The 14,288-nt window shown below is 40.1% G+C and overlaps 1 protein-coding gene across 1 annotated transcript; it reads right to left on the bottom strand.

The window, feature by feature from the left end:
• Nucleotides 1–1,059: 1,059 nt before the first annotated feature.
• On the bottom strand, nucleotides 1,060–14,270 carry RB195_007975 (uncharacterized protein; the record flags this gene model as incomplete). The annotated part of the gene is made up of 22 exons (XM_064181905.1): nucleotides 1,060–1,174; nucleotides 1,276–1,386; nucleotides 1,673–1,811; nucleotides 1,870–2,046; nucleotides 2,099–2,203; nucleotides 2,316–2,441; nucleotides 2,664–2,825; nucleotides 3,465–3,558; nucleotides 4,291–4,484; nucleotides 5,612–5,761; nucleotides 5,830–5,974; nucleotides 6,057–6,124; nucleotides 6,370–6,489; nucleotides 6,642–6,711; nucleotides 7,155–7,315; nucleotides 7,388–7,537; nucleotides 7,610–7,666; nucleotides 7,724–7,846; nucleotides 8,638–8,745; nucleotides 8,821–8,905; nucleotides 8,959–9,089; nucleotides 14,090–14,270. 22 exons carry the CDS (start codon nucleotides 14,268–14,270, stop codon nucleotides 1,060–1,062), a joined length of 2,772 nt encoding a protein of 923 aa, XP_064038658.1.
• Between the last annotated feature and the right edge of the window lie 18 nt (nucleotides 14,271–14,288).

Raw genomic sequence — 14,288 nt, 5'->3', positions numbered from 1 at the left:
TAGTTCATGTTTTGATAAGCACCATGACACAATCACAGTATAAAGTTTACAGAACAGTTCCACAAATAAACCAATTGTACGAGATCTAAAAATGTGATTCTTTACCGATATGGCTTAGAAGAACGGATAGATACTTTCTTTTCTTCATAGAATTGAATAATTTAATAATAATAACTGTTAGAAAATGTGGCCCGAAGCTGAATTAAATTTAATATTTCGAGTCTCCCACAAAAGTTAGCATTGCCGCAGCGCGTACTTGTATAAATGAGGGCGAATGCAACCAGCACAGCTCTTCCACAGCTTTCACAGCTGAAAAAACAGCCCACTGCCATTATCCTACAGAGGCTAGAGAAATATGTTTTCTCAATCGAGCTCTAATGTTTTCTTTCTTTTTTTCCAACTTTTGACAGTCATTTAACGTCACCAGCATATGTTTATTAAGTCAATTTTAATTCCTTTCTTTTTTGTTGTATCCATCGAAACAATAACCCATTCATCGGCCAAAGGTATCTTATAAGTGAAGGGAGGTTAGTGACGGTTATTGAATGTTTCCGAGCTGTCATGATTCCTTTCACACTATTCGTGTGCTCTTCGTGGTACACGATCTGAATAGCAAACATTGGTCAATGACTTGCTAATCCAGGATGAAGGTGACTTTTGTATGCGTTAGGACGTTGGTTTGGAAGTGCTTATGGTGTCATGAATGATGCGAAAATCTCTTCTAACTTAGTCGTTCTAACTGTTTCGAATAAATTAGTTTATAGACGTTTATTAAGAATCCCTTCGTTAGGGATATTCGAATGCACTGAGACAGAGAACCAGTTAGAGAATGCTACATAGATCGTAGTTGCAACTGATAAGTTGATTATTTGATTGAAATTGCACAAAAGCCAATTGCAACGAAAGGCACTTCCAGATTCTCACACACACACACCAATAATAAATTAATACATTATACAGGAGATTTCAAAGGGACATACTCATGTAAGATTTGTGCTACAAAAAAATGCGGAAACAACATCAATATGCAGCATAAGTGGCAATTTGCAATGACATCGTCTACGCCTTTCCACCACCCAGCTGTACCCGACAGCAAATGAAACCATTGTCGTTGCCAGTGTACAAACACGCAGAATTGTCCGGACAACTTTGTGGAGTTCCGGCACGAGCATATCTAAAGAGTAACTCGGTATAAAGGAAAAACAAAACACGAAATAGTAGATTCCACATAGAATTGTGCACCCTCAATCAATCCCTGTCAGTAAATACACTCACGGGTTGCATGTACGATAGTTTCCGGCAAGTTCTACTGGAACAAGATTAGCCGGCTGTGGTGGACAGACGTTTGGCAATCGGACATCTGATTCAAGTCCGCAGCAAATATATCTGGAATAAAATATTCCAATGCAAGACAATGATGCCAAAGTTTGTGCTTGGACTGGAAAAAAAAAACAACGGAGAGTGAAGGAATTCCTTATCAGTTGCATAGTTGTGAAAATTTATTTTTACGGGAAGGCGTCAGACATGAGCATATCCCTCCAGAGCACAAAGAAGTAGAATATACATAACATATGCAGCATAGCAGCGAAATCACTTTCTATTCATTTTAGACATCTAACATCTGATATCATCCAACGAACAAGACAGAGTTATAACTCATAATTCAACTGACCTCTCCAGGTTTGAACTGAATTGACAATGTCTATTTGCGCCACATCCTTGAATCGCATCATTCAAAGGCGCTGATGGTGAACAGTACTTGTACTGTGAGCCACCTTCGCCAGGAACTGGGATTAGCTGAGGTGGACAATCTGCAACATCGTCCATTAAATTAGCCATCGTACATCGATTGATACATTTATAGCATACAGCCGGTGTCGACACTATCGGGAGAGCGGCAACAGTAGAATGCGTTGACAGAAGTGGCGGTGGTTGAGAACCAACAGAAGAAGTTTCCAGGGCACGCTCCATCCACATTCGGTGTACACTGCATAGGCTGCAGAGAAAGTGCGGAGATAAATGGTGTTGAAGAAGTCGGACAAAGAGCTGTAATCGGATGCATGTTGCTGTGATTTATACAGAACTTAATTTTGCCTACATTGCAATTCAGTGCTGGCTCCACAACACACGTTTTGATCCAGAAGTGGAGAGGAGTAGCAAGTGTATCCGTCAGGACAGCCACCAGAAACGCGACCATTACCTCCTAAATCAATGGTGTTAGAAACAAATTAAGGGAATCGAAATAATCAGAAGTGGTATTGAGCTAACAGTAGTAGTTTCCTATTCCTAGCAAAAGATTTGTAAGGTTGGCTTACCAGGATTGCTGCACTGCACTAGTCGACTACCATCGCCATCTTTGGCAACTACCGTGCCTGGTGGACAAGCTTCAGAGAGACAATAATTCTGGCAGGATTTCTGCGAAGCGAAGTTGTTGCGGTTTCCTGAATGAGCTCAAATCCTTTTCAAGATAAGCTTCCCAAGTGTTAAATATTGTGAAAAGGAGTATTCATATAGCTGAGTCAAAAATCTGTGAAATCTACCACATTTGCACAACCGTAGGCAGTTGCCCATGTTGGCTCACTTAATTACAAGACTTTGACCCGGCTATAGATTAACATACGAGTACCAGTGACGAATGAAGAAAGTTTAATAGTGTGTTTTACCTTCACAACCGTTGTACTCGAAAGTCTGACAAGTCTTTGTATCGGCATTGAAATACCATCGAGTGATTCTCGTGCTTGAACAACGAACTCCTACGTCTCTGGGTTGAGAGCAAACATAGTTCTTTGATGGACAGCATAGAGACTTTGTTTGGTAAACGGTACCTGAATACAGTGAATGCAGAAGTATTTCAATATAGAATCATTCAGTATTTCACCGCCAAGGCGCAGAATAGCCGTGTCAAATTAGTACAATGGTATAATCTTCTGTCTCATACGCGCCAATTTAACAAATCGATTGCAGAGAGCAGAGCAAATCGATTGCATTGGAAACGTTTTGACCTATGTTGCAAGCTATCGTAAGACATTATGTACAAAACTAAAGGTTTTCATACTATTTTCTTGTGACTATACGTAACAATGGAAAGCAGCGCGGTGGTCAACTTCTGACTTACATTATTTGACACGAGGTGTAAGTGGAATACGGTAAATAGCAACGAAGAAACCATATTGAATTAGGATGATGACAACTGTGATTACGGATTACCGATTTTCAGTCACTAAAAAATTACCGTAATGAACATCTGGAGGTTCTATCTTCCTTTTTTCTCCAAGAACCTTTAGCCTACACGTCACAAATCCACCAAGACTAATGCTCAGGTTTTAGGGCCCCGACCGACTTAGTTACATATTTTCAGAAATAAGAACCCAGTTGAGTAACCCTCCGACTACACTTTATCCCAACTTCGTAATACCATCTGTGTTGGTAGCTTTCTTTTATAAATATAAAGAAAATATACCCACCGGTCCACGTTGTCACAGGCGTGCAATAATGCGTGGATGGGCACTGACGGTTCGTGGTACAAGCACGAGCTGCCCCATTTTGTTCTTTCCAGACCTGCAGAAAAAGACATTTGTGTTACTCTATCTCGTCCTTGCAATATTTTCTATTCAAGTCGGATTATCACGAAATTAACGAGGTTTGGATTGTCTGTACACAAATACGAAAATAAATGTTTGTACACGAATGAATAGGAGGTCTAGTTCACGAGAGTGAGGGTGACCATGCTCCCATGCTCTATTCTCCCTAGTAATCCTGAGAAAAGTATGTGAAGTAGTCTTTAATAGATTTGTCTCCTCGTTCTACTTAAATTGCATCGTTTGGAAGACGGGGCCCCATTCAACTGTTTCACACGCCTTTTCCTGGATTCCTAGAGGAGACTGGGCGTGATCTACTCATACTTGTGAGTTACACCTCTACTCTTGGAGTATATTCGTGGAGAGATAGCAACATCGTTAATCCCGTCGCTTAGGCCTTTAAATCAGAGCTTATCCTGTATTTTCGTTTTGTTTTACATTATGAGTCCACGATAAGAAGTTAAGATGCGTGGAAGAGAAGCAGCGATGAGTGAGAGTGGATCGAGCCCGGTACAGAAAGGTACCGACAAAAAAGAACAAACATCCGCTCTCACTCACTCCTCATTAGTCAATAGAGCGCAGATTAGCTGCGGGTCAGGCGAAGCACGTGCGAGGGCAAACATGACCTGCACTGCGCTCAATCGCTCAATTGTCCGTCAAAGATGAAGATGAGCGATTGACTCATCTCAAATTTAAGAGAAAAAACGCATACCTCTCCTCCATCCGGGCAGGACTCAACGCGACAATAGTCTTTGCAGTCTTGTTGAGTTGCAAAATTGTTTGAGTTACCATCGCAACCGTTAAAAGAGTATGTCTGACAAGTCCTTGTGGTAGAGTCGTAATACCAGCGAGTAACAGCCGGACCACAAGAGGCACCCGACTTGTAGGACAGTGAGCAGGTATATGCTGAAAATGATAGAATATTGTCACACTAATGTAGGATTCTTACTTCATATCTTTTAATCTAATTTAAATCTTCATCCTTCTTCTGTTATATTTTTACTGCAGCTGTATCATCCACTAAAATTGTCACGTCCCTTTATCCTCACGTAAACCTGATCACACTATAAACGGTACCACGCAGGTGGAGATAAAAGGTCAATATTGTCTGGTTTACTGTCATGGCAGGGTAAATTTGTAGTAACTACAAATTCAGATCCTTCGCATAAGTTAAGCCGTGAGCAGCCCGTATAGAACATTTGTGACTTTCTCCCTTTCCTCAACAAACCACATAGTGAATAGTAGGAACTACAAACAGCAAATATATGAAATATGAGAGAAAGGCTCGCGATTTTTAGAGGCAGAAGAAATTTTTTTTTACGTTTTTTCTTTACTACTTACTTTAAGGGGTGCGGTCAAAGATTCGCTTTACTCGCGCAGTCTGATTGGAGCTAATGAGGTGCGAGTGCAACTGCTTGAACAACAACTGAGGATCGAAATTCAGCTCGTTTTGACTGCGACAAGGTTTTGCTCCTGTAGCATTGCTCTATGCATAGTCCACACTTATTTTTTGAAGCTTGGACCATTACGTGGTCGTTACCGCCTATGGATAGCAGGGGATCATGCAGGCATGGCCATGCTACGGCTACATGAAGTCGCAGCGGCGAGAGGGGATGTCGTAAAGGAACAAGAGTTCCGACATGGACTATATTTCTACTGGTACCAATTTATCGAACCCAAAGCGGTGAAAGGCTTGGTTTCCCTTCCGCAGTTCCGAACCATCGATCAGTCACAGTCACAGTCAAACTTCTTACCTAGTGTGCTGCACCTGCGACCATCTTAATATGATAAATTATGTGTTCATATATTAGGACTGCACAGTAACATAGGTCTTTGCGGCTACTCCTTTTTACATTTCCACTGCCACCTCTGCTCCACTCTCATGAAAACTGTACATGTGATAATGCTACACTTACTTGGCATAACTGTATAATTTCAGCAAGAAACTATATCATCAACGAAAAGTGCATTACACACAATTTGAGGAAAATAGACGTATGAAAAGTAAACAAAAGAAAACCAATGAATCTTACCTTGAGTCGGACAGCATCCATAGGTAGTACCATCGTAGTAGCAATAATGGTTAGCAGGGCAGGTGGTTGATGCGGCAGATGAACCACCACAGATAATGAAGTTCCCATTCGAATCCGTAAGCGCTGTACCTTGGATGCATTGAGGTTCACCTTAAAAGTAGTTTGTCCTTTTCCTTCAAGACCGTTTTCATTCATGAAACTGTGAGAAAAAAGCGCACTTCTAGCATCTCGGCAATAATCCTGGCATTCCTTATACGTTTCGAAGTTGTTTGCATTCCCTTGACATCCCGAGTATATGAACTCTTCACAGTTCCCTGTTTTTGCATTAAACCACCAACGATTCGAATACGTTCCACAATTACCCTACAATAAATTTACGTTGCAATAGTGACCTGTGTATTGGAAAAATCCGCAAACACAGGCGAAATGTCGCGTGCACACGAACCTGCTCACGAGGAAGTTTGCAAACGTACTGCGGACGTGGACAGCAAACACCGCCGAATGTAGTTGAGCCTAAAGATCGGTTCCCATGAACTTTGAAAATAAAAACGGAGATGAAACGGTAGCCTCTTCTGCTTTGTTGCATTGGTCATTTCAAACACAAACCTTGAACTAAGAAATGTCATCACTGTTTTGTGAGATTTTGATTGAACCCAAAAAAAAAAACAACAATGTACATTCCTAAGTATAGATGCTCCGCAAAATATCTGAGTTATGCCCTCATTGACCACTGCAGCAGAGTGAACTCCGAAATGAACCTGAGGTACTTTCACAGGAATGAGTAGATGGGCATGAGTTAGCCCCGCTGCCAGTTGGAGAGCATTCCATGTTTCGTTCTCCGGATGAGTCTTTCAGTGGTTCTCCAGCCGAGCATAGAACTTTAAAAAAGATAGTCAATTTATATCAAAAGCATGGAGGTCCTACGACGATCACTCAAAGCTATATTTTGGAAGATTTAACAAGTGTAAACCTTCGTTCACCTTGATGTGGCTATACAATAGGAAAAGTATGCATAAAATATCTGTCTCACTTCTAGAACAGAACTTCTCGCAGTGATCCTGAGACAGGAAATTGTTGAAGTTACCTCCTTGGCCAAGATACTGAAAGTGACAGGCGGTTTGTTTGAGGTTTATTTTTCTTTCGCTTCACTGTCAATAAGAAGAACAGTTAGTTGCTTTACCCACAGTCAAATACAAAACGAAGACAGCTATTCTGGCAAAGTACCGATTTTTCTGCCTCTGCGTATCCAATATAGGTCACCGTCAATGAAACGTTCAGCAAATATTTGGGTCCCAACTTAACTTACAAAAAAATCCATCGCACAATAGTGTGTCACAACGATTATAATCACTGAACTACTGAATGGTAACTAATGTAACTTTATTTAAGTGCATATTTGCATCTACTTACTTACTATTATTTATTATTTATTTAGTGCAGTTACGTATGTATGTAACTTCATCTATTTACTTCACTATTCTTGTTAATAAATAATGGAGAGAACCACAGATTCTACGTGTTTACAAAGAGGAAGAAAACCAACCGAGAACTGAATGCAGCGTCCTTCTCTCGAATCATAGTAGAACCGAGGTGAAGTGGTACCGGAGCCATCAGGAATTCCAACATCGAAATATTCTGAAGGGAGTCCTCCGGCTGTGTTGTATACTTCAGTAGGAATACCTCCATTTCGTGAACAAATAAACACTAGAAATTATATCCTTTGAATATGAAGAATTAAATGATTATCAATAATTATATGATGTGGTAGAAACATACAGTAGGTAGGACAGCACTGTTGGAGTGTGCCCATCGTAGTGCACTGATAATTGGGATTATTGCATCCGTTGTCATTTCCTTGACAGTACACTGGTTCCTGCTTAACGCCTGTGGTTCGATCCCTGTACAACGGAAGACCGCGGTTACAAGCTGAACAACACGGTTGGACAGGCTGCTACATTTTATTCAACTTATTCAGTGGAAAAGGATATACACACTTACTTTGTTTACAGTAAGATTCACAGTGATCCTTAGTTTGGAAATTGTTTGCGTTTCCTCCTAAATTGGAAAAACTAGGGATCCTTACTCAAATAATGACGAGCATTTCAAACCTACCATATCCTTGGTATTTTAACTCTCGACATTCACCAGTGATTGGATCGTGGTACCAATGGTTGAGAGTAGTGCCACCACCAGGTGGAGTATAACCCTCGTTGGGAGGTTGGATACAGGCGAATGCTAAAAAGCTAAGACGTTTGTTTATTTCGGGAGTTTGGGAAGAGTTTGAACACTGGAACTGGTCTCAAAAATTTCCAGAAAACGATATGTAATATCATTATCCTGTTTTTTTTTTACATTTTCCAAGAAAAATTACGAAAAAAAGGTACACTTTGAAGTTTAGTAGAAGAATTTAACTTTTGCTTTATTTCATTGGTAGAAGTTTCTTTTTGTCTTGAGACGGCTAAGAAAGTGAACACAACAAACCATACACTCCTCTGTACCATACACTCCGACTACATTACAGCTCACGATCTTGATTGACACGTGAAAACGGTCGATTTCTGCCGTTGCTCATCTTATAAGTATAGACAACACCGCTTCAGAAATTGAATAGGACAAAACTTTCCAAAAAAAAGTTGAAAATCTTCCCTTTTTATTTTAAAAATGCGTAAATTTCGACATACTTTTTCCACGAATCTAACTTCTATTAATTCTTACTGATTCTCCTTAATATTTGCACGCAGTTATAACAACATAATTATTATGAAATAGACAATATTTTTGACATAGAAACTTTAAAAGCAAGAAAGTTTCAGGTAGAAACCCTGAATATATCATACTAGGCAACTTATCCATCACAGCAGGCCTTAGATAATAAACGTCCACGAAAATAGAACCTAATGGGATGTACTAACCCTAAAACAGTGAAAATTTTCAAAACATCGATATGTTTTAGCCTTGACGTTCTTTGGAAGATAAAACATAAAACAACTAATGAAATTTTCTAAAACTCATAGGTTTTGAATTACCTCTGCTTGGGCAACAGAAACTGATCGGATTGTTTACAGTACAATCGTCTGAATCGCAAATACAATCGTAAGCAAGAGCTCCAATGGCTTCACAGGTTGCGTCTGCTCCTAAAAAGAAAAAAAAAAACTTTATTTTCAGGGACGACTAGACTAGAAGAAAAATCGAAATCGAAAATCAACAACCTCCATAGCACTGCTGAACTTGATTTTCGATACGAAATTTCGGGTTATTGCCGTTCAATGGGCAGAAGCCGTAATTCAAACAGACCTAGAAAGATTTTTTTGAGTTTATTGCGAAGTTTCACCATTCCGCCATCTTACCAATCCATCTCTTGTTCGGAATGGAGGTTGGTTGTTCGCACATCGACATTCTCCTGAACGGCAATACGCGCCAGGCCATACTGCTTCACATTGTCGATTCTGTGTACATCCTGACTCCCCAGGATTAATCTCTGAACATATAGGCTCAAGGGATATAAAGTGATCGCAAATTTCTCCATTTTGCCATGAAAGAATTAAATGAATTTATTGAAAAAAAAATAAAATAGAATAATACACAAATACAAGATAAAAATTACGTATAAATATAAAATTTAAAAAATAATAAAAAATAATAAAAAGCATAAAGCTGAACTTTTGCAACAAAAAAACTAAAGGTAAATCTTGAAGAACGGAGCTTTCATGCCTAATCAAATGAAGTGTGATTTGCGTGCTACTGATCAGCTTTTATTGATTTATAACGACCAAGTATTAAAGAAAGGATTTGTCTTTCTAATATGTATTGAACCACGCATAACATATACAGGAGAGTACCGAAAATTACGCCAGTTTGCTTCAATGAAATAACTTTACAGGTGCTTCGGAGAAAAAAAAAACTATGTTGAAAGCACCAAAGACATGAATTTTTGGTGAAATCATCGAGGAAAAGCCATTTTGACTATCCTAAAGCGCCAATTTGATGGTAATTTAAATTAGCTTTGTTTAGAATAGTACCACTTGAAGGAGGAAATGTCCATGAACAGTGACGACGTCAGTATGATCGATTGGCTGTGAATCTCCGGAAGATGTTAAACGGAGCAGTTGTAATAACCTTTATTCCACCTTTAATTGAGGTATCCGAATGTTTTCTACATAATTTTCTTCCCACACCTCTTTCGCTAATGGATCTCTGCCCACAGCTGGCTTGAAATCTCTGACAGATAATGACAACTAGCACCAAAATGTAATTTAAATAAAAATAAATAATAGTAAATAAAATAGTAGTTTTTCTCTTAACAATACATGATAAAATCCTGTAGTGAATTCATTCCTCTGCATATAGTCAGGTCAAAACGATCTGAAACTCGGTGCATCTGTGTAAGCTGGCTGCCAAGATGGGACCATGAATAGCTCCACCGCAGCGATGAGTAAGATCAACGAGGGTCCCAACCACTCGCTCCAACGCGCCTCTTCGAGCACAGCCGCTTACGTAACTTACATTGAGCTTCAGGTTGTTTTGCCCCGACTATTCAAACCACTAATGGAAAGCAAATGAATCCACAAAAAAAAAACTAGAGAATATTCAAGCTTAAAGGCATCACCCCACGAATCTGAGGTGGTGCAGATTTCAGGTGGAGTATTCGTATACGGGATGGGAGACTACGGAGAGGGGAGTGATTCCGTCCATTTCTTCCTAATTGCCGTAAAAAAACGGCCCGCAAGATACGGCGCCGCACAAGGCTGGCGCGCTCCAGTCGAACTTCCTGTAGAAAATAGTGCGCCAAAACGTCTGAAGCAGTATCTTCCTAGCCGTTTTTTACGGCAATTAGGAAGAAATGGAAGGAATCACCCATCTCTCCATAGTCTCCCATCTCGTATGCGAATACTCCACATGAAATCTGCACCACCTCAGATTCGTGGGGTGATGCCTTTAATTTACACCTTTTTACTGATATCCTCTCGTATACTTATCATCTCATTTGTGTCATCATATTTTAACATAATAATGCAGTTTACTTAATTCGGAGTACCATCGTATGCCTACAGTTTACTAGTGTCTCACAATATCTTCCGTATAAGACACTTAAGACTTTTGCTGAAGCCCCTCTGAGTATTAACAAATGAAACGGACAAAACCTTGGGCAGAAATCCACAATTCTATGCTACGATTTCATAGAAATCATTGCCGTTTCCAATTTGCATTCAAACCTCAGATTAAAGACTAACAGGCGACAAAATGATACGGAGTTCATTGGAAGCCACAGTCCTCCCTCATTTCAGAAAAAAAAGGAACAGTGAGGAAGTGGTACTTTATGAAGTGTGATCAATTATTCACCTTTTACAGATGACCTTACTATAAATACCACAACAGCTAACCAAACATGGCCAACATAGGATCCAAATAGATTTTTAAGAAAGCGCTTCAACAATCCACTTCTATGAACGACTGGAATATCCGAAGATGAAAACACATTCATTTCCAGAAATGTGCAATTCTAAGGGGAACAGAAAATCTGATTTATACAAATAGTATCGTTATCTTCATAAAAATCCAAAGTACCTTCGAGATCGTTCTGAAATAGTGCACACCCTACTAGTGACAGACAAAGAACATAAGTTGGGTAAAGTGTAGTTGGCGGGCCACTCAGTGGCTCCTTCATTTCTCGAAGTAAATAATCAAAACAATCGGGGCCCTAAGCCCTAATCATTAGTCTTGGAGGATCTATGACATGTAAACTTAAGTTACTAAGAGAAAAAAGCAAGAGCTTCGGGAAGCTTCGGGCCACTGAGTACTGGAAATTCATATTGCAGCCCCTTGGTGACTTCAAATTACTACATTTAAAAAATGTGAGAACAACATCTGCAATCTGATGAACGCATATACAAAAACTAGATTTGGTCGGATGAAAATGACCTGAATCTTGGCGTTGCTGTGCCAACGGCTGCGCTCGAAACGGCGCGACGATCAAGATGGGAATGGTCTCAACTCGATCACAAACGCTGGCTCCACCGCTCCGCTTCGAGCGCAGCCGTTTGGGCAATTGGAGCGAGCTTCAGATCGTTCTAACCCAAATATACTACAGCGAAATCTTCAATTTAAAATGCATAAACTCCGTAAAAGGAGAAAAACTAAGAAAAAAAAACCCTCAACATGTTAGAAAATGAGATACCGTAAGTAGCATTTCAACAGAACGAAGCATTATGGGCCAGTACAACAAGAAATTTCCAGTACTGTTAAAAAAATGAAACTCGGTGTCTGTTAAAAACCGGGAAGTCTATATCCTATATCGTGTTGGACGCAACTAATCATTATAAAGATTATGATAGCATGGAATGCAATGAAGAACACTACTTTCTGACTCTATAATTAGTGTTGCCTTTAATTTTGCTTCAATCAACCGGTCGATGGCGACACTGGTGGTGTTCGTAATCCCTTTTTTTATTCAGTCGTGTTAATTTTCAAGTCATCGGTATAAATATGCGCGTATAGTTAATAACTGCGATTCTTAAAGGCGTCACCCCACGAATCTGAGGTGGTGCAGATTTCAGGTAGATTATTCTTATACGGGATGGGAGACTACGGAGAGGGGGGTGATTCCGTCCATTTCTTCCTAATTGCCGTAAAAAACGGCTCGCAAGATACGGCGCCGCACAAAGCTGGCGCACTCCAATCGAACCTCTTGTACAAAATGGTGCGCCAAAACGAATGAAGCCGTATCTTCCGGGCCGTTTTTTTACGGCAATTAGGAAGAAATGAACGGAATCAGCCTCCTCTCCGTAGTCTCCCATCCAGTATACGAATACTCCACTTGAAATCTGCACCACCTCAGATTCGTGGGGTGATGTCTTTAAGTTGGAAAAATATTTAATGTAAAATGTAACTGTAGTGTAAAATGTGTAATGTATTGTAATTTCAAAACGGTAGTTTCTTATCTTTCACCGTAGAGCCAAACTTTACAAGTACATGTAACACTACACTGCATACTATATAACCTCATGTTCAAAAAAAACTTAATTCTATCTATCTGTTACTCATTACTATTTCGGCTACTGGATCGCGAACACAACAAAGTGCCTCTCTTGGTGTCGATGACTGACTATTATGAATACTGCAATCATTTGACTAATCAATTATGTAGTGTTGCAACAGAATAGTACATTACTAGAAAGTCATATTTTCTGAAAAAAAGAAGAATTCTGTGGTCTGCTCATCGGGACATCAAGTACAGTTCTCAGCAACTTCATGTTCATTATCAGGATGCACAACTTTGATACACCAATCGTATTTTTTTCTCAACAATATATGTACCACGATGGTCTAGGATGGATGGACTTAGAAAGACAGAATGGGTAAAGGAAGGAAGCAAACTTTTGTGGTGTATATGAGTAGGTTTGTCTGCTTTTGTTCGTCCATCCAACCGAGAATAATAGATATCTCTATTTGGGGAGAAGTGGCAATAGAACCTCGCAATCGACGACGACGACGACGACATGATTTACTCAAGTATCGTCTCTCAAGTCATTAAACTACGAAAAATTAACGGACAGGGATTGAGTATGTGAAGAATACAATAAAAGAAATCGGGAAGGGAGGAACACAGGCAAACGGGACGAGAATGTTTCACGGAATTGATGCCGTCGTTGTACGAAGCCACGAAAGGAGGAGAGCACAGAGACATGTACAAAAATCGTACAAAACAAATTGACAACACGTCGCATGATCAGCATCTTAAAACAAGTAGTAGGCGATGAAAGTGGTACAGAGACAAGGAGAATTTGCGCTTCCAGCTCTAGCTAGCGACTGCGAAAGAGGTTAGCTGACGCCGCGAATAGTAGTGAGTGCGAAAGCCGAAACCGGGTAGTAGGACTTTGCTTTGTTAGGGTAAGAGGAACGCGACAGACACATAGACACGGCGATACAAAGCCTGCCGAACCATTCTCGGTAAACTTCCGCTCAACCGGCGTCAGGTCCTCACAGGAAATCATAGCAGCAGTGAAGGAACAAACATTTCTTGTTGTAGTTGTGTTAATGTAATAGTCAAGTTCGCAAGTCTGGCAAACAATTAGCTAAGAAACGAATTCAAACAATGTTCAACCCGAATTTTCGCAGAAAGTGTTTCGGTAATTTAGCTTCTCCGGAGAAAAAACGAGATTAATCACAGGAAAATAACGCTGGCTTTTCTCGTTATAATAACCCATGAGGAGTTTCTTAACAAATCAACGACCAGCAGAACAAAGGCTTACTTCAGGCCCAGAATATGCGAGTGAAAAGTTGCGAATATGTGCAGACGAACGTACTCTTACCAACCAGATGCAAAAGGCTATTGTAAAAATCGTACTGATCCGTAAAAAAGTGATTATAATACATGCTCAGACTAGCATAGTACCGCAACTGAACAATTCTACTCTCAAACAATACTACAAATAATATATGGGAACTACGAGTGAGAAAGAACGTAAGAAGCACACTTACTTCGCCAACAGTACGAGTCAATCTCAACATAAGTGGTGAGGCAGGCGCATCGCTTGTTGCCAGCACAATAGTTACCAGTTCCGCAATCGGTGGACACCTCACACGGACGGCCTACTGTGCCGTGTTGACTGGCCACGGCAGAGACAAGCGCTAGTAAGGCGGCTAAACGTAACCACGCCATTGCAGCAAATGTGAGGGA

This window comes from Necator americanus, chromosome I (assembly GCF_031761385.1).
Source record: "Necator americanus strain Aroian chromosome I, whole genome shotgun sequence".
Classification (NCBI taxonomy): Eukaryota; Metazoa; Nematoda; class Chromadorea; order Rhabditida; family Ancylostomatidae; genus Necator; species Necator americanus.
This window is presented reverse-complemented; position numbering and strand designations above follow the sequence as displayed.